This window comes from Pseudorca crassidens, chromosome 13 (assembly GCF_039906515.1).
Source record: "Pseudorca crassidens isolate mPseCra1 chromosome 13, mPseCra1.hap1, whole genome shotgun sequence".
NCBI classification, from domain to species: domain Eukaryota; kingdom Metazoa; phylum Chordata; class Mammalia; order Artiodactyla; family Delphinidae; genus Pseudorca; species Pseudorca crassidens.
Window position 1 is genome coordinate 7,892,870 of NC_090308.1, and position 24,879 is coordinate 7,917,748.

The 24,879-nt window shown below is 44.9% G+C and overlaps 2 protein-coding genes and 2 non-coding genes across 4 annotated transcripts; 3 read left to right on the forward strand and 1 right to left on the reverse strand.

Moving 5' to 3' along the window:
* The first annotated feature begins 422 nt into the window (after nucleotides 1-422).
* On the forward strand, nucleotides 423-11,138 carry TCP1 (t-complex 1). The gene is made up of 12 exons (XM_067701615.1): nucleotides 423-653; nucleotides 1,794-1,879; nucleotides 2,090-2,218; nucleotides 3,444-3,541; nucleotides 3,927-4,037; nucleotides 4,345-4,526; nucleotides 4,925-5,051; nucleotides 8,635-8,810; nucleotides 9,184-9,307; nucleotides 9,619-9,811; nucleotides 9,957-10,120; nucleotides 10,840-11,138. Exons 1-12 carry the CDS (start codon nucleotides 590-592, stop codon nucleotides 11,054-11,056), a joined length of 1,671 nt encoding a protein of 556 aa, XP_067557716.1. The 5' UTR covers nucleotides 423-589; the 3' UTR covers nucleotides 11,057-11,138.
* On the forward strand, nucleotides 3,709-3,846 carry LOC137205168 (small nucleolar RNA SNORA29). Its single transcript, XR_010934033.1, has one exon. It is a non-coding gene; the product is annotated as a small nucleolar RNA SNORA29 (small nucleolar RNA).
* Nucleotides 9,375-9,506, forward strand: LOC137205167 (small nucleolar RNA SNORA20). The gene has a single exon (XR_010934032.1). It is a non-coding gene; the product is annotated as a small nucleolar RNA SNORA20 (small nucleolar RNA).
* Nucleotides 11,044-24,864, reverse strand: ACAT2 (acetyl-CoA acetyltransferase 2). Its single transcript, XM_067701616.1, has 9 exons — nucleotides 24,705-24,864; nucleotides 23,886-24,020; nucleotides 20,670-20,851; nucleotides 18,585-18,702; nucleotides 14,527-14,670; nucleotides 13,251-13,373; nucleotides 12,549-12,703; nucleotides 11,867-11,977; nucleotides 11,044-11,446 (listed from the first exon to the last, which is right to left on the reverse strand). The coding sequence occupies exons 1-9, from the start codon at nucleotides 24,757-24,759 to the stop codon at nucleotides 11,276-11,278; spliced, it is 1,194 nt and encodes a 397-aa protein (XP_067557717.1). The 5' UTR covers nucleotides 24,760-24,864; the 3' UTR covers nucleotides 11,044-11,275.
* Between the last annotated feature and the right edge of the window lie 15 nt (nucleotides 24,865-24,879).

Here is a 24,879-nt window from a genome sequence, read left to right on the forward strand (position 1 = left end):
TGGGAACAAAGCCTGCTACTTGTCGCGTGCTCTCCTAGCTAGCTCATACATTTAAGTAAAACAAGAACGCCGATTTATACACCCCCAAGTAAGACTCGCTCAGAACCCCGGCTCTACCTTACACGGCTCTACCCCGCCCCCCCCGTTCCGTCACAGAACTCCGCCCTACCGACCACCTTTTCTAGAAGGCACTAGAATGTGCAAACGCGCACGCGCAATTTGTGCGTAGTACGGAAAACTTCGGCCCGGCGCCCTCTTCCTCCAGCGGTCCGAGATACTGACTTCCGCCCTCCTACCTTCGCGCCCTTCTCATTCGCTCTCTAATTGAGCGAAAGTGCTGGATCCGCCCCCTTCAGGGTCCTCACTTCCTGCGCGTTCACGATTCTCCACCCTCCTCCCCATTTTTCTTTCCCGCCCTGCCCCGCGGCCCGGCCAGGGAGCTGGGAGGAGTGGAATTCCCAGTAGCTCTCGCGGCGTAGCGCAGGCCAGCTCCACGCAGTCGCCGCTGCTGTGGCCGCCGCCCGGCCCAGGAACAAGACGCTTGCTGCCCGCGGTGTGAGTGAAACTCGACGTGTGCCCTGCCGCGAAGATGGAGGGGCCCTTGTCCGTGTTCGGGGACCGCAGCACTGGGGAGGCGATCCGCTCCCAGAACGGTAAGGGCGGGCGAGGCCTGCGGCGGGCCCGCGGCGGTGCGCCACCCTCCCCTGCCTCGCTGGGGCCGTGGCTGCCGTGCTCACGCCTTCCTTTCTCTCCCCAGAAAGAGCCCCCCGGGTGGCACGGGCGGCGTCTCCGACCCGCGGCGGGTCTCGGCGCTTCGGGGCGGCAGCGCCCTCTTCCCGGAGCGCGGCATTCCCGAGGGCGCAGCGCGGTTTTAACTAGAGCTGCCCGGATGCTGCGGTCGTGAGGCTGGCGAGGCGCGCCCCGACCTGGAGGGCGGGCTCCGCGCACCGACACGTGCCGCCGTGCCTCGAGTCCCAGAGGGCCGGGTGCCTCTGCGCCCTTTTGTCTTGATGCTAATCAGGAAGGGTGTCCACCGCAATCTCTGGGTCTCCTTTTAGGGCCATTCACCAGGAAGAACTGGCTTTAACGGCTCGTTTTACTGAGGGGCGAATGGCCATCAGCCACTCTTCAAGACGACTTGCCCGTGGTCCCCCTGCCGATTCAGTCCGTACCCCACCTGTCGCTGACCACTTTTTGTAACAAAGCTAGCTGACGAAGTTTTTGTTGAATGTTAAATGATAAACACATTTTATCTAGTAGATTTTAACCGCTTAAAGCATTGTTGAGATGGTTTACACTTCAGAAGTCACGAATGCCAGTCCCTCGTACTGTCATTTGATAGATTCCTATTTTTGTCATGAACAAATTTGAAGTATAGTCAGAACCTTTGGATTACCGCTTTTTTGATTCACAAAGTCTTGTTAATTTTAATAGAACTTTTTTTTTCTTAAACCTGCCAGAGTCTGAAGGAAAAGGCTGATACGTATCTATTTCTGTTCTGTGTGGAGTGGCAGAATCTGAAATGTCGAAGAGTAGATTATGTTTTAATTTTATGAGACAATAAAGTGGGTACTCTCTACAACACTTGGCGTCCCCTTGGCTGTTGAATTCAGACTCTGTGTTACTAGCCACTCCCCTCCCCATATTAGTCTTTTAATAGCTAATTTTCAAATTGGGACGGATTTGTAGATTTGAAAAATTCAGAGGCTGTTGCATGTCACTTACTTCTTTTAGGCTGAAATGATTGTCCTTGGAATCAAGGATTTTCTAATTTCTTTCTTTCATTTCTGCAGTCATGGCTGCAGCTTCGATTGCCAATATTGTGAAAAGTTCTCTTGGTCCAGTTGGCTTGGATAAAATGTTAGTGGATGATATTGGTGTAAGTATATCTAAACATCGTGTTAGTGACTTTAAGGGAAAAAAACGGTTCATAAACACCTTGCTTTGTAAATTCTTTGTTTTTATCAGGATGCTAGTGTTGAAAGGTATACCGAAGGTGAATGTATCATAATGGGGTTGTTCTAACTTAGGGGATATTCTGTTTCTGTGGGTGATTATGTCAGTTTTTCTTTCCCGGGAAATTTCTTAGGATGTAACCATTACTAATGATGGTGCGACCATCCTGAAGTTACTGGAGGTGGAACACCCTGCAGCCAGAGTTCTTTGCGAGCTTGCTGACCTGCAAGACAAAGAAGTGGGAGACGGAACTACCTCCGTGGTAGGTAAAGACTAATGGACTAATGGCTAAATACTAGTATACCTTTTAAAATCAAACTTTGAGAAAGTGAAGCCAGAGGTAAGTCATTTGTTTTGGGGGTAGTGGTTCAGAAACAAAATTTGAAGACTTGTGGTTATAGCTAGTTTGTACAATTCAAGTAGAAAAGAAACTTAAGAGATAATTTAATATAATCCTCACTTTAAATGTTTTTGCGAGTTTTACGAATTTTTTCTTAGCTATTATTCATGCATCACGCAGAATTTTTTTTAATGGTTTCTTTTTAAAGGAAAAAAAAGTGTCTTTTTTTTCTCCTCCCCTCACAGCCTGAGGCCCAGGAATTCCTAAAACCTTACCAGTTTTTTAAAAACAACATGTTTTTATATTTTAAAGGCTAACAAGTGATCTCATAAGTTCAAATGGGAGTTTGAGAAAGTTTGTAAACACGATCAGTAACATGATTTAAATTCCTTGAAGATCACCCAGCACCCTGATGTAGTAGAAACACTATTATTTGGTGAGGAGCAAATAATAATTTGCTGTAAAGAAACAAGCAGTGGTTTGTGGTAGAAGATGGTTGTTTCTAGATTAAACTTTAAGCCATGGAAGAATGAAATCTATCTCTTCTAAAATAATGGTAATGGTCTTTGTTAAGTAACTTGTTTATGATAACATAGTTTTTAAAGTATAACTATAATTTCCCCCAAAAGATGCAGACTAAATTTTTTCAAAGTTTTTTTTAATTAAAAAATAATTTTTGGTGTACTTAGAAGGATGATTTTTAAAATAATAACGTAAAATAGTACAGATCAAGAATTCCCTGGCGGTTCAGTGGTTAGGACTCCGCACTTTCACTGCCGAGGGCCTGGGTTCAGTCCCTGGTTGGGGAACTAATATCCTGCAAGCCGTGCACAGCCAAATAAGTAAATAAATAGTACAGATAATCTGAGTGGTCAGGCTCTTCATTTAGCTTATGTTGAGCACTTCATCTTGAAGAGTAATGGATGTGTCTCCTATTGTTGTACTGACTTTTACCTGGCTTTAGCTATTTGCATATACAATACCGTGTAGGGGTGTCTTTTTCTGGTTTCTAATAAGCAGTTATGTATTTCACCACTGTTACCATTCTGGTTCTTAATATGTGATGCGTGTTAGTGTTGTTTGTACATATGTGTTGCACGTAATGAATGTCAGGCTATTGTGAGAGTAATGGATGTTTTCTCTGCAGGTTATTATTGCAGCAGAACTTCTAAAAAATGCAGATGAACTTGTCAAACAGAAAATTCATCCCACGTCAGTTATTAGTGGCTATCGACTTGCTTGCAAGTAAGATTGTTTACATTCAGAGAAAATTTTATATATTATTTAATGTAATAGTTGCCAACAGTCTGTTCTTTAAATGTTTCAATTAATGACTAAATCTTACTTTGAAAAAGTTGTATTTTAGCATTTAAGTAAATATTTGAAGTAGGAAGTTGGGCCAGTATCCTTTTCTTCCCATTTGACTACCACGTTATCTTCTAATAATAGATTTAGTGGCTATGCTTATGGGATAGATTAAAATTGCCGTGATCTGAAGAGGGAGGATTATTTGTGTCCTCCTCCTATATGAAATGGCTGAACAGAAAATTGATGCCTCTGACATCCTGACACAATGATAAAGCAAAAATTTTGAGTAGTGAATTTGTTTTCTTCCCCACACTTCAAACAGGGAAGCAGTGCGTTATATCAGTGAGAATCTAATTATTAACACTGATGAACTTGGAAAGGATTGCCTGATCAATGCTGCTAAGACATCGATGTCTTCCAAAATCATTGGAATGTATCCTTGTGATGGTCCAGTAAAGTGTAGGCTTTTTTAAAAGTAAGGCGCTGTGTTAGTTTTTCTGCCAGATGATGCTGTATGGAAATTGCCTGTTCCCTCCTTTTCTAGGGGGAAAAGTAATACAAAGTATGTGTAAAAGTAGTATGCAGATAGTGATAAATAGTACTCTAACATTTTGGTGGCGTATATAATGGTTGTTTCTTTGATGAGATTGCTAAAAGGAAGTGCCTTTGAATTACCCTTGATTTTCATGTGCACCCGCTGTCCATCCCGAGTCTGTTGTTCTCCTTAACTGTTGGCTTAGAAGTGGAGATTTCTTTGCTAATATGGTGGTAGACGCTGTACTTGCTGTTAAATACACGGATGTCAGAGGCCAGCCTCGCTATCCAGTCAATTCCATTAATATTCTGAAAGCCCATGGGAGAAGTCAGATGGAGAGTATGCTCATCAATGGCTATGCACTCAACTGTGTGGTGGGATCCCAGGGTAAGGGCTATGGTTTGATTTGGTCGTGTAACGAGAATACTAAAGGATAAAGTTAGCTGTTTGTGGACTGTGTAACTACATTTTCAGGTGAACTATCCAGGATGTGCATTTACTGTTCTTTAGTGAAGCCCAGAGAAAAAGGAAATGGTCCATAATGTTGCCAATTCCTCTTTTGTAATTTAATTACATATAACTTAAGAAAAATGCAAATTAAAAGAAAACACGTGTGTTTAATGCCATTTAAGTGTTTGTTTCTAAGGGTAAAAGTAATAAAAGCTAAATTCGTTTACATACAACAATTTAAAATCTCTGCAGATCTCTAAGGATAGGTGTGTTTTATAAAAGGTAACAATGTTATAGTTACTGTAAAGGTACTTAATGTTAATGTTCAATTTTAGGCATGCCCAAGAGAATAGTGAATGCAAAAATTGCTTGCCTTGACTTCAGCCTGCAGAAAACAAAAATGAAGCTTGGTGTACAAGTGGTTATTACAGACCCTGAAAAACTGGACCAGATTAGACAGAGGTATGTTGAGAGATTCATTTTTGACCTTGGACAGGGGATGTTTGTAAAGTACCCTTTTTTAGAGCAGGTGACAGTAAACTAAAAAGAATGAGTGGTGGGTTTAATAGGTAGCAGGGTATGATGATTAGGCGAGTAGTTTTTTTGTTTTCAAGTGAGTGTCTTGGAGGACTTTAAATATTAACGTTTTTAACCAAAGTTTTAACTGAAGTCAAACTATATTTTACCCAAACTGCTTGGAGAATTAGAAAACATGGTGATGATTTAAGAGAGATTTGAGTGATACATGAAAGTCAACATTCTGTGGAATTTTGGTTTTATGAGTATATTGATATTAAGGCTTGAAGACACATCCAGGAATGTGTTTCCTCAAGTGGTACAAGAACCAAACAGTATAGTGTTGATTCTGCCAGGTACCAGGTAGTTCATACGTCCATATCTATTGACTGGCATGCTAGAGAGCTAGTCGGGAAGAGGTACTCCCTTTTTTTTCCTTTGTTTTTTGGCCGAACCATGCGGCACACGGGATCTTAGTTCCCCAACCAGGGATCGCATCCCCTGCTGTGGAAGCATGAAGTCTTAATTGCTGGACCACCAGGGAAGTCCCAAGATGTACTCTTAACTATCTGCATGTGTATTCTTTCCATCAGAGGTCAGACCCTCCAGAATAAGTATTCAGAGCCTGTTGCCTTCTGCTTTTAGAGTCTTGCTTCCTCTATTATTCTTTCTCAACTGCATCTTCAACTGCTAATTCTACTGTTCGTTCCTTTCTGGATTCCACTTGTACCTCTCTTATCCCTAAGTAAAAGCCTCTTGTGCCCCCACGTGTTCCAATTACTCTGTCCTTCCTCAGTTCTTCACAGCCAGATGTCACGAGTGATTTACACAAAAACCTTCCTGGTGTTCTATTTCTCATACCCTTTTCAACTGTATTCTCCACTGGAGGACCGCTTGCTCAGGTCACTAGTGATCACGGCTGTGAAATTCATTAGACATGTTCAATTTCCACTTGACCTTTATCAAGCCTTTGCTTGAAAGACTTTACGAGGATAGAGCAGTTTTGTGATACTACCTCATCTATTCCTGTGCCTGCGTGGCCAGCGTCTCTGTGCTGGAGACTCCCAAATCTATTTCTCTGAGCTTTAATTGATTCAATGCTTCTTAAGCATCTCAAAGTCATTATGTCTAAAATTGAACTTGTGATGATACCCCCAAATCTGCTCTTTGCCATTTTCGTTAGGGACCCCTCTATTCAGGCAGAAGACTGAGAAATGTCTGTAACTCCTTTTTACTTAATACGCTTTCTCTTTCTAATCTGTCATCAAGACCACTTGATTTCTATCTATAAATTAAATCTCAAATTCACCTACTTTTCCATTTCCATTTTCTTGCCCAGACTATTGGAGAGGCACCCAAGCTGGTCATCTTGGTTTCAGTCTTGTTCCCGCCCAGGCTATTCCTCTCACAGCAGCCAAGTGGATCTCATTGCTTGCAAGGCCAGAACCTTTTGGAGGCTTCCCCTTCACTCTAGGATAGGTTTTGTGTTTTTTTTTTTTTTTTTTTGGCGGTACGCGGGCCTCTCACTGTTGTGGCCTCTCCTGCTGCAGAGCACAGGCTCCAGACGCGCAGGCTCAGCGGCCATGGCTCACGGGCCCAGCCGCTCCGCGGCATGTGGGATCTTCCCGGACCAGGGCACGAACCTGTGTGCCCTGCATCGGCAGGCGGACTCACCACTGCGCCACCAAGGAAGCTCTAGGATAGGTTTTTAAATTCCTTATATAACTCTTTTTATTGTGCTCTAGCACGGCTGAAACTAGAATCCACCAAAGTTCTACTTCCGCAGGCCCCTAAGAGTTTTCCTTCGTCTGCCCAAAATATATTCTGTGCCTACTTGTTTTTGTTTTTGTTTTCGTTTTTGTGGTACGCGGGCCTCACTGTTGTGGCCTCTCCCGTTGTGGAGCACAGGCTCCGGATGTGCAGGCTCAGCGGCCATGGTTCACGGGCCCAGCCGCTCCGCAACATGTGGGATCTTCCCGGACTGGGGCACGAACCCGTGTCCCCTGCATCGGCAGGCGGACTCTCAACCACTGCGCCACCAGGGAAGCCCGTGCCTACTTGTTTTGACTGGTTAATTTTTTAGTTTATTTTTTAGTTGATAAATCTCTCAAAGAAGCTTTTCTTTCCCCCTCAATCTGAATTATTCTCTGCTGTGAGCTCCTATACTTTGTCTTCCTGGGGCTTAAGCACAGTTTCTAACTATATTTCTGTGTCTGCAATTGTAAGCTCTGTGAAGGTAGAGGCTGAATCATTTCCTTTGCTTTGTAGCCCCCATCCTTAGTATCATGTTTGACGTGCAGTATTTGTTTAGTGTATATACAGAGTTTTATTTTGAGGTTCACCTTTAACTCATTTCATTAAGATCCTTTGATCTCATCTACTATTCTTTGAATGAGTAAAATGGCCTCAGCTGTCTCTGTATTGGCTATTTTTCAAATCTGTGTATGTTTCCCATAGTTTGGGATTTCCATTTCCTTCTGCCAGTTTCACCTGAGTATCCCAGGGGCTTCAGACTCATCTTGTTGAAACAGGAACTCTGTCATCTTGCAGCCCAACCTTTTAGCATTTATTTCACTCCAGGAGTCAGTGGCTGAACCTCCCAGTTACCCAAGCCATAAACTTTGACTTATCTGCTCAGGCCATCTATTCTCAGATAGATTCACCTCCAGTTATCACCTTGTTGTCTTCATTCCTTCATCTTTTGAAAACACAGATTGATAACGTCACTTTCACTTAAAAATATTAAACACCTTCTCAGTTCACACTAACATCCCTACAAGACTAACAAGAACCTACAAGGTTCTTCACTTTTTGATCCCACCTGCAGTTTCAACTCTGGACCCCTGTATTAACTCCAGACCTTTAGCTTTCCTTGTCCCACCCGCCAGGCTGGATGCATGGCTCTCATGCACTTGTAGTCTCTGTACTGCACTGAGTAACATTAGCCCTGGAGTTTGGTTGTCCCAGATCTTTGAAGGCAGGGACGCTGCTTCCTTTCTAACCACAGTTCTTGGTTAAGAGCTCAAATTGGGGTGGGGGAGAGCTAACTGGTAGTTTTTAATCCCTTTTCTGTAAATTGGACCGATTTAAATTCTGGTCATAGAAGGGAGAGAATAAATTTTTTTTTTTTGGCTGCATTGGGTCTTTGTTGCTGTGCGCGGGCTTTCTCTAGTTGCGGCAAGCGGGGGCTTCTTATTGTGGTGGCTTCTCTTGTTGCAGAGCGCGGGCTCTAGGTGCACAGGCTTCGGTAGTTGCGGCTTGCGGGCTCTAGAGCGCAGGCTCAGTAGTTGTGGCGCACAGGCTTAGTTGCTCCACAGCATATGGGATCTTCCCAGACCAGGGCTCGAACCCGTGTCCCCTGCATTGGCAAGTGGATTCTTAACCACTGTGCCACCAGGGAAGTCCCTAGTTAATATAATTTAATCTGCAATTATTTTGTGAAAAATACTTAATGGAAGTTCGAGCTGTATTTAACATAACAAACACAGCAGATAACTTTAGGTTACTACTCAAATACTTGTCTTTGTAGAGAGTCAGATATCACCAAGGAGCGAATCCAGAAGATCCTGGCAACTGGTGCCAATGTTATTCTAACCACTGGTGGAATTGACGACATGTGTCTGAAGTATTTTGTGGAGACTGGTGCTATGGCAGTTCGAAGAGTTTTAAAAAGGGACCTTAAACGCGTTGCTAAAGCTTCCGGCGGTGAGTCTCCTGCCGGCTCTCGGATACTGTTACTACCCAGGACCGTGTCCCTTTACATTGGATGTTAACGATAAGCAGCTCCAGAAACGTAACAGTTTTTACTTTTTACTCCTTTAATGCTTTGTGCTACAGATATGTGTATAGAGGCGTGTTTTTATGTAACTGGGCAAGTTCTTTTACTTGCTCCACCTCAAAGTGACATGGTTCCATCTTAGGATAAAAGGACAGTTGGTTGCCTGATGCTTAACTGTAAACCTTAACCTTACCTTTATATGACACCTCTATCATAAATACATGTGTCTGAATCTAAGGCAGGATTTGAAAATACTCATGAAAGAACAGTGTTTACAGATCTTTGTAATTACTTTAATAGCAACTATTCTGTCGACCCTGGCCAATTTGGAAGGTGAAGAAACTTTTGAAGCTTCAATGTTGGGACAAGCAGAAGAGGTGGTACAGGAGAGAATTTGCGATGATGAACTGATCTTGATTAAAAAGTAAGAGCTACTTCCTAAATTATAAAGCTCTACAGATTTTATTTATTAATGAGTGAAAATAGGTCACCTTCCCATTTATTTGCTGCTATATAGTCTGTCAGTGATATAAGCAGTTATACGCATGGGATAAAATAATGTTGGGCCATTGTAAATTGAGGTGAAGTAACCATTTCATCTCTTCTCCATGGTCTAGACATTGCTTCCGTGTCTAAATGTCCTGTGTAAGCAGGATTTAATCAAGGCACTTAGATTGAATTTCTGCACGGATTTATTAAAGCATTGATTTGAGAATTTCCCTGTTTTTGAAATAGCACTAAGGCTCGTACCTCTGCGTCGGTCATCTTACGCGGCGCAAACGATTTCATGTGTGACGAGATGGAGCGCTCTTTACATGATGCGCTTTGTGTGGTGAAGAGAGTTTTGGAGTCGAAATCTGTGGTTCCTGGTGGCGGCGCCGTAGAGGCGGCCCTGTCCATATACCTCGAAAACTACGCAACCAGCATGGTAAGAGCATCTGGAAGCCCGTTTTCATTTCTGGAAGGGCATGGCACTTTGTGCACATGAATACGTCTCTTCTGCGACCTTAGCTGCCGCTGTGGGTGTTAATTTTCTTCCTTCTGTGAAGACACCTCATTGTCTTTGTTCTCAGGGCTCCCGGGAGCAGCTCGCTATTGCCGAGTTCGCAAGGTCTCTTCTTGTTATTCCCAACACTCTGGCCGTTAATGCTGCCCAAGACTCCATAGATCTGGTTGCAAAATTAAGAGCTTTTCATAATGAGGCTCAAGTTAACCCAGAACGCAAAAATCTCAAATGGTAAGCATACTTGACATTTTTCATTGTCATCTGTATATCACATATGGTAGTTTGGTTTTTGTTTTAAACTCACGAAGGATGATGACTAGTGATTATTAGCATTGGTGTGTCTTAGTTATCAGATCGGATTCCTCACCTTTCCCTGCTGCTGTGGGTAGAGTCATTTACCTACAGTAGGAAGGTTCCAGAGAGGAAATTATTTTTGGGTGGTCCATACCTGTTTTTAAGCAACCTCCTTTTAAGATATTAAATGATGTTTAGAAACAATTTCTTTACTACCATCGAGGCTTTCTACACCTCTTTCAGTGCTGAATTTGTTTATCCATAATCAATTACTTTAGACTTATAGGGATCTACTGTAAGGTCCCAGCGTTTCCCAAGGTTAACATTTGAATGGAATAGCTGGCACTAATGAGACTACCACCTAGTCAACTTTTTAAATATTTATTTGGCTGCGCCTAGTAAATATTAAATATTTATTTGGCTGCGCTTAGTTGCGACGTATAGGATCTTCAGTTGCAGCAGGCGGGCTCTTATTTGTGGCGTGTGGGATCTAGTTCCCTGGCCAGGGATTGAACCCAGGCCCACTGCATTGGGAATGTGGAGTCTTAACCACTGGACCACCAGGGAAGTCCCCCTAGTCAACTTTTAAAGGAGTGGAATAGGATGGGTGTGAACTATGAAAGAGGCCATTTAATAGGTTTTTTTCTAAATTGCAGGATTGGTCTTGACTTGGTCAATGGTAAACCCCGAGACAACAAACAAGCAGGGGTGTTTGAACCAACCATAGTTAAAGTTAAAAGTTTGAAATTTGCAACTGAAGCTGCAATTACCATTCTTCGAATTGATGATCTTATTAAATTACACCCAGAAAGCAAAGATGATAAGCATGGGGGTTACGAAGATGCTGTTCACTCTGGAGCCCTTGATGACTGATGTCTTTTATTTATGACAATGTTAGATGCATTTATCTTGTTGTACCTCGAGTATTACACATTAAAGTGCAAAAAGCTGTCAAGTCTTGGGATTCTTATGAAGTGGGAGATAGTTTCCATCCTCACTTTGGTCCTCTGATTTCACTAACTTAGTATTTTATTAGTTTAAAAAGAAACGAGGTTCACGTTTAGTTTAAGCATAATTAATGGTTAAGCAGTTTCATCCTCTCAGAACACACATTGCTATTCCCATCCCACCCCCAATGCACAGGGCAGCAACCCCACGATGTCCACCCTTGCGCTCCATCGTGTGCAACAGGGTAACGAGAATCCGGCAGCCAGATGCTCCAAGAGGATGGCCCAGGGCTATTGCTCCTCCTTCAGTGTTGACCTAAGGGGTACATAAGATTTGTATCATTTGTTTTTCTCTGGACATAAAGTTAGTTAGAATCCCAGACTTGTCTTTTTCCTCTTAATGTCATACCAGTTAACTACCCTTTCAAATTCAGTTTTTAGTTCAAGTTGCTTAGGAAGTGATTTGTACCCTTGTGACATCCATTCTGACTACCTTAGTTTAAGACTGAAAATATCCTCTTCCTGTGGGAAGTGAACTAATGCACACAAGTTTTTTTGCCTTAGGAAGCAATAAAATAAGTGAACTCCCAAGTCCATCAGGAACTTACCTAGCACCCACCCCTTACTGTATGGCCAGTACCTGGGACACATCCTGTGTTTTGCTGTTTACAGTGTTAAGATCGCATTGTGAATGTTCATTTGCAAGCTCTCGTCAGGACTGCGTGCTCAGGTTTACCTTCTCTGGGTTTAATCCAAGTTCTTTAGCTATTGCAACAGACACGGCTGCAAAGGCTTCATTGATTTCAAATACGTCAACATCCTCCAGCGACCAACCTGCTTTTGCAACCTAAAGGAAAGGTTAATGGAAGAGAGAGCTAAAATCTCAAGTGGAACCATTCTTCGTTGTAGGTGTAGAAGCAGAACATACTGTATGATATTGAAGGATCTCTTGAAAATGCCACTTTGAGTTCAAGGTGATAACACATTTTGCCTTGGTGACACCAATTCTAAAAGGTTTAAGGATAAAACCCCTTGGAAATTCTATACTGTCTTCAAATTTGAACCGCTTAACACGTGGCCGTCAGGTCATAGAGCAGAACTAGTTGCCCTATAAAGCAGATGAGCCAAATGCGGGCTGCTCTTCGCGGAAGGGAAAGAACACTATAGATGTAATTAAGTGAATAAGCTCAGTTAAGCCTAATGGAAGGAGGTCTCCTTTTGAGACAATGCAAGTGAAGCCTGATAGGAATAAATATGAAAATAAAATCAAGCTCAGTCTCGGCATTTTGGAGTGGGAAGGATCTGAGCGAAGGTTTGAAGGAGGTAGAAGTTAATAAGCATTTACAAGTTACTGGTCTGGTCCCAAAGAGGCTTTAGCAACAAAAAGGACAGGTGGTAACATTGGAAATTAAACTCACAGCTTGCTTTATTGCTGGAATTGGTCCTATTCCCATAATGGAAGGCTCCACACCTGCTTGTGACCAGGAAACTATCTGTGCTAGGGATGTAAGCCCACGGTTATCAGCTTCTGACTTCCTCATAAGAACCACAGCTGCAGCACCATCATTTATTCCTGTAAAATATGAATGTCTTAATTTCCAAAACAGTGCTCACTAAGTTACATGCCTGTGTCTACTTTCTCCAACACCTGAAGACATGGGTTAAGTTAATACCTTTTGACAAGATGATATAACAGACCACAGAACATTCCAGTGGGATAAAGAGCAGAAAGATTAAAGCAGTGGGGGAGGGGAGATTAATGAAAAGAAATGGAAGAAATAGCCCAGACCTCATAGGAGGTAATGGGAGTTCCGGGTTTTGGAAAAGGACAAAGGTGGTAGATAAAATCGGGAGTTCCCTAATATGCTTTTTCACTTGTGTGTCTCGTTAGGATACTGCAAGGAAACCAAATCCATTTTTCAGTATGTCGTACAGGTTAAGTCATAAATCTAAATATGAAGAAACAGATGATCAAAACTACAATTTCTCCTAAAGCAACGAAAACAAGGTTTTAGAGTAATTTGTATATAAATAATTGATGAAATGAAATTAAAAAGGTATTAACTTAGTAGATGTAGCAGAAGATAATACTCCCACAACTGCCCTTCAGAAAATCTAACCTGAAGCATTAGCTGGGGTGACGGTTCCTGTTCCATCTGTAAGGAAGCAAGGCTTTAGCTTAGACATGGCTTCCATGTTGCTCCCATGGCGAGGAAACTCATCTGTTTTAACTTCAGTAAGACCTGAGAAAAGGGAAAATCGTTACCCAAGATCAGTACAGTTCCTCAGACATGATACAGAAGGATTCACATTTGGAAGAAAAGGTTTATTATAAAATACTTTTATTCCAATAGGAAAGTACACACTAGTACAAATTACTGTAAAGACATGTTTTCCATATCCAGACAGCCCTTTCTGAGGAAGGCAGTTACAGGGACTTCTTTGCTTAAAAGGTTGCTAAGATTTGGGGTATATAGGTCTTGGCTGGTTACAACTGACTGGATCTAGGGTGTCAAAGCCAGTCTCATAAAGGCTGGGCATAATCGATGTCAGTCATCAGTAACAGAACTTGACTAGAGCGTTCCATATTAGAGAATAGCTAAGTGACCCCAGAAGATCCACCCTCAAATATGAAACACAGAAGCAACAGGAAGTAATGGACATTTGCTTCGGAGGAGATTGAGCCTGTAGGCATAGAAAGGTCGGCTGCTTTCTCCAATTTCTCCTAAAACGCTCCATCTACACAGCCATGTGGAGACCCTGGGCGAAAAGTGTCTGGATGCTGCCACAGCCTCCCATGTCTCCTTCCCTACCTCACATTCAGATCTATCCTGAATATATCTTTGCAACCTGAAAGACAACTGAGACACGATGTATAAACATTCCTATATGTTATTCTTTTGAATATTAATAATTTACTTATAAATAGCCCCATTGATGTTTAAACCATTATGACTGGGCTTCCCTGGTGGCGCAGTGGTTAAGAATCCCCCTGCCAATGCAGGAAACACGGGTTCGAGCCCTGGTCCGGGAAGATCCCACATGCCACGGAGCAACTAAACCTGTGCGCCACAACTACTGAGCCCGAGCTCTAGAGCCCGTGAGCGATGACTACTGAGCCCATGTGCCACAACTACTGAAGTTCGCCTGCCGCAACTACTGAGGCTGTGGTCTAGAGACTGCGAGCCACAACTACTGAAGCCCGCGTGCCTAGAGCCCGTGCTCCACAATGAGAGAAGCCACCACAATGAGAAGCCTGCGCACCGCAACAAAGAGTAGCCCCCGATCGCCGCAACTAGAGAAAGCCCGTGCACAGCAACAAAGACCCAACATAGCCAAAAATATAAGTAAGTAAATTTATATATATAAAAACACCTTTATGACTTACACACCCACCTTTTTTAGAAGATACAAAAACCGGTACAATCTCTTTGTCAAAATGGCCAGCTTTCTGTGCGCTTTCTGTCCTGTTCTGGGACACAACTGCAACCTTGTCCTGATCTTCTCTACTCACTTGCCATTTGTTGGCTACATTTTCAGCTGTGAAAGAAAAAAAATAAAGCAAAAACCAAACATTTTTAGGAACTGGCTTTTGGTAGCTCAAGTTTTTCACCTTTAAACAAGCACTGAGGCCCAACAATGGCAGGCTCGCTGGTGGACTGAGACAGTGCTCTGCGGCAGTCTTGCCTCCCACTGAATGTGGAAACGTTGCAGTGATTCTTAAGAAGCCATTTCCTTTCTTTGCTTCCTTCCTTCTCTTTTCCTTTCTATAAAATAACTTTCGGAAATTTCATTTATGTGGCTTCACCAATTGTTCATATTTTTTGCCCCATTTGCTTTATCATTCTCTCTGAACCATTTGATGGAAAGTTGTAGACACCATGCCCCTATATCTCTAAATTTTAATTTCACTGTATATTTTCCCCCCACAAAGGCCATTTTCTTACACAACCACAGCTACCAAAATGAGGAAATTTAACAGTGATAAAATACTATTATCTAATTCTTAGTCCATATTCAAGTTTCACCTATTGACCCAATGATGCCCTTTAGAGCTAATTTATTTGTTCAGTCCAGTAACATCCAATCCAGGATCACGCACTGCATTTCACTGTCCATCTCTTAGTTTCTTTTTATTTGGAACACCTTAGACTATCTTTGTGATTTTTTTTTTTTGTGTGTGTGTGTGGTATGTGGGTCTCTCACTGCCGTGGCCTCTCCCGTTGAGGAGCACAGGCTCCGGACGCGCAGGCTCAGCGGCCATGGCTCACGGGCCCAGCCGCTCCACGGCATGTGGGATCCTCCCGGACCAGGGCACGAACCCGCGTCCCCTGCATCGGCAGGTGGACTTCCAACCACTGCGCCACCAGGGAAGCCCTGTGTGTTTTTTTTTTTAAAGTTTATGATGTGCTATGTGAGGCTCAGTAGTTCTAGGAAACCATGTTTTTATTTTTATTATTATTTTTTTTGGCCACGCAGCATGTGGGAATCTTAGTTCCCCCACCAGGGATGGAACCCGCACCCCGCACTGGAAGCGAGGAGTCCCAACCACTGGACCACCAGGGAAGTCCCTGTCTCTGTGTTTCTTAACCTTGATATTTCTGAAGGGCAGGGGCCAGTTCTTTTGTCAGATGTCATCAATTTGGGTTTGTTTGACTCATGTTTCCTCAAGATTAGATTATGTGTGAAAGCACTGAATGATGATTATATACTATCTTCTCACTGAATCATTTATTTATTTATTTATGGCTGTGTTGGGTCTTCGTTGCTGCGCGCGGGCTTTCTCTAGTTGCGGCGAGCGGGGGCTACTCTTCATTGGGATCCACGGGCTTCTAACTGTGGTGGCCTCTCTTTGTTGCAGCGCACAGGCTAGGCACACGGGCTTCAGTAGTTATGGCATGAGGGCTCAGTAGTTGTGGCTCACGGGTTCTAGAGCACAAGCTCAGTAGTTGTGGCGCACGGGCTTAGTTGCTCCGTGGCATGTGGGATCTTCCCGGACCAGGGCTCGAACCCATGTCCCCTGCATTGGCAGGGGGATTCTTAACCACTGCACCACGAGGGAAGTCCCTCACTAAATCTTATCAGGATGCAAGTGGGAGTTTATCTCAGGTGATGCTAGCTTTGCTCACTTGATTAGAGTAGCATCCACCATATTTCTACACTGTAAAGTTAGTGTAGTGCATTATGTGTGCAATAGCACTATATCTTCAAAAACAGTGTACATAACTTAATTAAAAAATACCTTATTGCTAAAAAATGCTAACCATCATCTGAGCCTTCAGCAAGTTCTAGCAGTAACATCAAAGATCAAAGATCTTTCTGTTTCCTGCTTTGTCAAAATTGTTTTGGGTATTCTAGGTCCAGGCTTTTCATATCACCATAACAAATATAAAAATGAAAAAGTTGAAATATTGCAAAAATTACCAAAATGTGACCCAGAGACCTGCGGTGAGCAAATGCTGTTGGAAAAATGGCACTGACAGAATTGCTTGACACAGGGTGGCCACAGACGTTCAATCTGTAAAAACACAGTATCTGTGAAGCGCAACAGAAACTTGTTTGAAATTTGTTTCTAAGATAATTAGTTTGGGTCTAGAGTAGCCCTTACCCTGGGCCCTACCCTAAACTGTGGCCTTTCTTAGATGTCAGTGGAGTGTCCAGTGGGTTCAGTAAAGTCTCTACTGTTGTTGGTCAAAACTTCTGTGTCCCCCAGCAATCTAAAATCTCCATTCAGGGACTTCCCTGGTGGTCCAGTGGTTAAGACTCCAGGCTTCCACTGCAGGGGGCATGGGTTCAATCCCTGGTCGGTGAACTAAGATCCTGCGTGCCACATTGAGCAGCCAAAAAAAAAAAAATCTCCATTCATTTTCCTAGAAGCTGCTTCTACTAGGCCTTGTAGAGCGTTGCCCTGAACATCCATAGCTAAACATTTGGCCAAAGCCTTAAGGGGACCCTTAGCAGATTTCTGGAGCTCCTCCTCTTCTCTCCAGTGCTCTGCCCCACAAACCTAGCCATCTGAGCAGCCCCAGACTCTGATCTCTACCTCTCCAGTTCTTTGAAGCCACTTTTCCCCAGATAAAAAGTTAGGAAAGCAGCCCCGGGTAGAAATCTAGTTATAGTGGGTCTTTCCCTTCTTTCAAGAAGTTCAGTTTTGCATGATTGTTGGCCGTTTGAAAACGGTTGATAAATTCTGACTAGTCTTATACTTGTTTATAGTAGGAGGTCTAGTCTTTACTAATTACTACATCATGGCCTGAGCCATTATCTTTTCTTTTTAAGCAACAGAAATTTATTTTCCCACAATTCAGGAGGGTAGGCGCCCAAAATCAAGGCACCGGCAGCCTTGTTTTCTCCTGAGGGCCCTCTCCTTGGAAACCTTCTCACTATATCTTCACATGGTCTTCTGTGCCCACATCCCTGGTATTTCTTCCTCTTTTGATAAGGATACGAGTCAGATTGAATTAGGGCCCAGGCTAAAAGCCTCATTTCAACTTAATCACCCCTTAAAAGGCCCCACCTCCAAGTACAGGTCACATTCTGAGGTCCTGGGGGTTAGGGAATAGGAATTTTGGAAGAACACAATTCAGTCCATGACACCTCGGAAAGGGCTGGGGAGCTAAATGTTTAATGACCATCTCCGGTGATGTTGAGGCAGTTAGCTTGGACTGTGGCACTTTGAAAAACTGACACGTTAGGCCTTAGTACAGCACACATTGCCCGCAATGCCCAGCCATCTCTGCTGCGGCTGTCAGTCCCACAGGGACAGAGACGCCCTGAACTTCTCACTGTCCCCGCCTCTCCAAGCCCTCCCTCCCTTCCAGGCACTCACACACACTGTTCCCTCTGCCTGGAACCTCGCCCTTCCCCTCCTTATCTTTTTCACAAGAATTCTTTTCACAGAACCAGAGCCGCTGCCAGGCATCTGAGCAAGATGCTTAACCTCTCAGGGTTGGTTTCTTTAACTCAAAACTTAAAATGTTCTTAAGTTTTACATTTATATGCAGTAAAGACAGGAGTTCTTTTGATCTTCCAGTTGCTTTGCCAGTACACCTAGACCACAGGAGCCTTCTAGACGGATGAAGACCTGACTGCGTAGTGCAAGAAGGACAGAGTTAGGTACCAGAAGTACTAGTTTATCTCTGATGTTGCCTTTGCCACAAAGCCACTATTTGTGAGCTCTGTTCTGTCATATGGTAAAGTGAGAGTTTGATCCAGAAGAACTCTGAGGCCCCTCCCACTACTAACGTTCCCTGACAATCAAGGAGTCACAAAGGACAGAGGGAATACGTCCCCACTTCGGTTCATCAAATGGGAACTATCCCTGTCATCAGGGATACAAAGTGATGAGGACACAGTCCCTGCCCTGAAAGAGGAAAGCACCTGCAAAGCCGATTATTATAGGATCCGTTTTAAACTTTTTACGGTTAGTATGTTTTCAGCCATGTTTGCCTTACCTGTAATGCCCATATGATAGTTGTGAAATGCATCTATAAGCCCATCACAGAGCATACTGTCAGTTAGTGGTGTATCCCCCATCCGGACTCCTGTCCTCAAGTGAACCAAGTGAGGAGCCTGGAAACAACAAATACAATAGATTAGGCTTGGCTGTAACTAGTCCTCTCCTTAGGATCCCACTCAGAACTATCCAGTGGGACTTCCCTGGTGGCGCAGTGGTTGAGAATCCACCTGCCAATGCAGGGGACACAGGTGCGAGCCCTGGTCCAGGAAGATCCCACATGCCACGGAGCAACTAAGCCCGTGCGCCACAACTACTGAGGCCGCGTGCCAACTACTGAAGCCTGCACGCCTAGAGCCCGTGCTCTGCAACAAGAGAAGCCACTGCAATGAGAAGCCCATGCACTTCAACGAAAAGTAGCCCCTGCTCGCCACAACTAGAGAAAGCCCGCGCGCAGCAACGAAGACCCAATGCAGCCAAAAATAAATATGTTTAAAAAAACCCAAAACAGCTATCCAGTGATTCCTCAGTCTTCACCTAGTCCCCCTTGTGACCCTTCTCCCCTGTTCCAGTCCATGTTCCTCCCCACCCAGGGCCCAGGGCCTGAAGACCCCTGGAATCAACAGGCTACTCCACCCTTCCTACTCCTGGAGACCCATTGCTCTCCTCCCCACCTATTTCCAGTCTTCTGTCAAACAAACCTACGCATTCTGTGTCCTGTTTCCTTAAAAAGCTCTTTATTCTTTCCAAAGAAGCAACTAGTTGCCTATTAAATGAAGAGCTCATCAAAGGGCTTAAGTGATGGGAACAATGTGTTACTTATTTTGATGGGACACATAATGCCTACAGTGAGAATAATCAGGTTGCTTAATTAACTGATAGGGGGAGATTTCTCAGTAGGGGATCCTCTTAACTCCTACCAACTCGATAGCAGCTATCATAGAATGGAAAGACTTAAGAGTCAGAAGATCTCTATTGGAGTCCAGGCTCTGGGCCTCAGTTTCCTTACCTGTAAACTGGGAATAATACCAAGACTAAGGGCTGTTACGTCTGCGTGTTTAAAAGCACAGCTATTACTACGGTCCCATCAGAATCACTCCGATTATGTTTGCTACTTTCACCCTGCCTCCTCCAGAGCCTCCGCAAATGTGGGGCTGAGTCGACCTCTGCCTGCGGGATCCCCAGGTGAGACCCTGAACTCCTGCAGGAAGCTAGGGGATATATTTTTTCCTTTTCACCACTGTGCCGATTTGAGGGATGGAACTTGGTGAAACCAGTCCCACCTGGCAAGCCTGCTGGAGAAAGGCACTACTCAGTGGTCCTCTTTTCCATATTCTATACTTACCAAAGGTCAACGAAATGTGGTCCCTGGAATATTCCTCGTCCTGTGCAGGAAGGTAAGTGGCATCATCTGTTTTCAACTTTTACTCACAATGAGAAAGAAATTTAAAGCGAAGTATATCAACTGACTAATGTTACAGGTTTAATTCAGAAAATACGCTTCAGTAACACTTAATTTTATTTATTTAATTTATTTATTTACTTTTGGCCACATTGGGTCTTCACTGCTGTGTGCGGGCTTTCTCTAGTTGCGGCGAGTGGGGGGCTACTCTCCGTTGCAGTGCGTGGACTTCAGTAGTTGTGGCGCACGGGCTCTGGAGTTGTGGCTCGTGGGCTCTGTAGTTGTGGCTCACGGGCTCTAGAGCACAGGCTTGGTAGTTGTGGTGCACGGGCTTAGCTGCTCCGTGGCATGTGGGATCTTCCTGGACCAGGGCTCGAACCCGTGTCCCCTGCATTGGCAGGCAGATTCTCAACCACTGCGCCACCAGGGAAGCCCTAGTAACATTTTAGAAAAAAATATATTCTGTTCCAGTCACACTGGTTGATAGGCTTTTTCTTCAACCTGGATTTCCCATCCAATTTGAAGAATAATTAATAATCAGGCAGGAATCAAGGTTCAATGCGTTTTTTACTTGTTCCCTGTTTGGTTCCAGCTCTGATACCATTGGTCTACCCTGCTATGGCAGTGGACGAGAGTTTATCAGTGAGAGGTCAGCGAGAGCCATCTCTTCAGAGGCCTTACCTTGCTCATGTTTTCCATGCCTCCTGCGACCACAATGCTGGAGTCTCCTACCACTATGGACTGGGCTGCAAGGCACACGGCTTTTAGGCCTGACCCACAGATCATTTGGCAGCTCCATGCTGGAACAGAGTAGGGGATTCCGGCACCCACACTGGCTTTTCGAACAGGATTCTGCCCACAACCTGGAGGAAGGAACAGAGAGGCCTCCCAGCAATCAAAGAGAGATAAAATGTTGGGATGAAAGTGAATGCAAAATCAGGAGATTGCCAGCTGGGTCTCTTGCCACTTCCCAGCCAAGCCAAGCCAAGTTCCCGGCAGAGGCAAAGACCTGTGTGGACCTCACACCCATCCCAGTCTGACCCTTCAATACATATTATCTTGTGCTGTTCTACAGATATTTTATTAATATAAGCTTTCGGGGCTTCCCTGGAGGTCCAGTGGTTAAGACTCCACGCTTCCAATGCAGGGGGCGCAGGTTCGATCCCTGGTCGGGGAACTAAGATCCCACGTGCCATGTGCCAAAAAATAAAAAACAAAAAATTAAAAAATTTATGAACATAGGCTTTCTTCTCCACAAAGAAGTTATTAATACTGTAAGAAGGAACTGTCTTCCTGATCTTTCTCTAGGGCTTGAATAAGCACACACTCCCTTATAAACAGAGGGCAGAACTTGGGCATTATTCCTGTTTCTAACTACGGTTATTTGCTTCCTTGATCATGGCTTAAGACACCTGGGCAGATAAGAGGGTTACTTAAAAGAGGAAACCTCTGCTAAGAAGCACTTCTTTCCTTGCTTAATATCCATCACACCATGATTAACTGGTTACGTAACGAGATATGTACAAAATCAGAACTAACAATACCTTTCTATAATTCAGCTGTGGGCCCTTCCTTCAGGGAATGGGAAGAAATACATCACATACTTAAGTTGGCAGAGAAGCGGGTGGAATGGAAAGTTTCAAATATCTTCAGTCACCATTATCTGTTATCAACAGGTCAGTGTTTATACAGTGGCCGCTCTATTGCAAATTTCAGGTATACCCATACCGAACACCTCTCCTCAGTGAGTTTGTTGGAAAAGAACTAGCAGATGGGTCACTGAGAAAAATTTAGGGATTATATTCATCACGGTGTTATTAATCTGGGATTAGGCTGGGAGCCTAAAGTTTGAGATTGAAAATAGACGCAGGAAAACTTATTATTATTTTTAAATATTTATTTATTTATTTATTTGGCTGTGCCGGGTCTTAGTTGCAGCACGCGGGATCTTCGTTATGGTATGCGGGATCTTTAGTTGCTGCATGTGGGATCTAGTTCCCTGACCAGGGATCAAACCCAGGCCCCCTGCATTGGGAGTGCAGAGTCTCAGCCACTGGACCACCAGGGAAGTCCCAGGAAAAGTTATTTAAAAAACAGTATCAAAATGTTCTCGGGGACTTCCCTGGTGGCGCAGTGGTTAAGAATCCGCCTGCCAGTGCAGGGGACACGGGTTTGAGCCCTGGTCTGGGAAGATCCCACATGCCACGGAGCAACTAAGCCCATGCTCCGCAACAAGAGAAAGCATCGCAATGAGAAGCCCGCGCACCGCAACGAAGAGCAGCCCCCGCTCGCCGTGACTAGAGAAAGTCCGCGCGCAGCAACGAAGACCCAACGCAGCCAAAAATAAATAAATGAATAAATAAATGTTCTCTGAATTAAATTCATAGGATACTAGTTAATAAAGAAGACATTAATATTATTTAAGGTTCCTGCTTTTTAAGCCACAGTGAATTACATCTGTATTTAAGTAAATAACTCCTTTATAAAAATTTTATGTATTTATTCATAATCCCCATCTTCAGGTACTTAGAGTAGTGCTGAACATAATTAACTAATGGTCTAGCATTTAGCAGAAAGTGAGGTCCATGAAACTGAGGATTCCTATCTGATATGAACACTGTTTATCCCCGCTGATAGAACAGTGCCTGGAGCGCAGCAGGTGCTCAGTAAACATTAGTTACATGACCCTGGAGGGTACCTGCGTAGGAGGTAGGACAGATGTGGGTTGTGATCCTGGATAATTACTCAATCTCTCAAACTTTCATTTACTCGTTCGTAAAATGGAGAGAATATGATCCAATAGACTTCCTGAGAGGATTAATGAAAGCACTAAACACGGGGTTTTTAAAGGCCCAGCACTTAGCAGGCCCTCAATAAACACAGCTGTTATTTTTATTCCAATTGTATGGAGATACCACACAGGTGAGAGGTGAGGTGAGGTGAGATATGGAAGAGAAAACAGAAACCAGGAGTGGAGGACCCTATGGCAACAGAGTAAGTCTAAGTCGTGGGTCTGGGAAGAAGAAAGGAGGGAGTGGCCCAAAGGCAGCCACCTTTAGGCCACCAGTAAAGTTACTCATATGCTTTAAAGCCCTGGAGAGTCAGGAGAAAGTGGCGTGCTTCGACTTTAAGGCTGCCCAAAAGGACAAGGTGAGAAAGGAGAATTAGGAAGAGGAACTACAAAACTACTAAGTAAATGCACAGAAAAATGGGCCTGGTCTCAGATAAGGTAAGGACAAAAGGTGGCCGTAAGTTGAGCGTGACCAACTATCACTAGGGGTAATTAGAATTTATGCTACTGAGTGAGCGTGATACTAGTTAAGAATAACTAATTAGGAATTGTCAGTGGTCGTGGGTCTGTGAACCTAGTGGGAATGAGGAGTGAGCTGGGACACTGGCGATTCACCTCCGCCAGCCCTCCAGGGGTGATGCGCCCGTCTGGCAGTCTGGCAGCAACACACCTTGCCGGCTCCGAAGTGAGCCCTATGCGGGCAAGGACTAACCTGTGTTGGAGCTGTATCCCCAGCACCTAGCACAGTGCAGGGCACAGAGGAACTCAATACATTGTTATTGAATGTGTGACACTTTAGGGAAATACGGAAGGCCCTGCATACTCTCCCATGTGTCAGGCTGACCCTGCTTCTAAAGAAAGAAAAGGCAGTGGAGGACGGTGATCTAGGATAATGTAGGAAAAGTATATTAAAGACGCTTAGTGTTAAGCTGGAGAGAAGCTACTGTTGGGGCTTGACAGAGGGGCGACAGGAGGTATTCCAACAGAGGGAACTCCGTAAGGCAAGAAAACAAGCTTCTGAGTGTTGGTGGGGGGTCGGGGGAGGGGAGTGTTAATGGGCTGCTTCCAACAACCTGACCTCTCTGCTGGGGTCACTGTGGAGTTACCTGCTGCCAAAACGTGTCCAAATATGACCTCTGATACCTCTTCGGGAGCCACAGCGGCCCTTTTCAGGACCTCTCTGATGACAGTTGAGCCCAGGTCATAGACAGGAACGGTGGATAAGGCACCATTGAAGGAGCCTAGAATAGAAGGGAAGGCGAGGGCGATGGAGAGCGCGCCCAGGGCGGCGGGGGACCGGCGGCCCGGTGCTTTCCCTCTGCGCAGGCGCCCACCGCATCTCGTCTGGGCACAGAGAGGAGCGTGGGTGCCTTGTAGCAGCCGAACCCCGGGGAGGCGGCCCCCAGGCCGTGCGGGGAAGCCGCGGACCCGCGAGAAACCTACACATCCACTCCCCAAATCCGAGCGGATGGGCGCGGCCCACGCTTTCCTAACAAGAGGGGTCCACACTCCCGCGAGTCCAGGGCCTTTGAAATCTATACAACACTAAGGACATTTGGGCAATTCTCTGTAATCCTCCTTTGACTAACGCGACCTCTGCCCAACGCCCCGGCACCCACCGCCCAGTGGCCCCGCCCCTGAGGCCACAGGGCCGAGGTGGCGTCTCCTGAGGCTGGCCAATCAGGGGTCTCCTCAGCCAATGGGAGAGCCGGGAGGCGCAGTGGCCCTACCCAAGAATCCAATCAGAACACTCGGAGTGGAGTGGACCTCACCGCGCGACGAGGGGGCGGGGAAGGCAGGCGGGCCAAGGAAGGCGCGAGGTGCCGGGTGCCGAGGGTCCCGGAGGTCCCGGGGGTCCCCGCGACCGGGCCGGGACGGGCCGAGCTCGCGCCTCAAACCCCATGCCGGGTCCGCCGACCGCTCACCTATGATGGTCCGCGCCGCCGAGACGATAACCACGGGGTCTGAGTCTGCACTCATCCTGCCGCACTACTGCCTCTCGAGCTACGGTTGGCCCAGTGCAGCCGGCTAGTGAGCAAGATCCAGCCCCGCCTCTGACATGCCGCTCTGGGGGCGGAGCCTCAGAGCGCCCCGCCCACC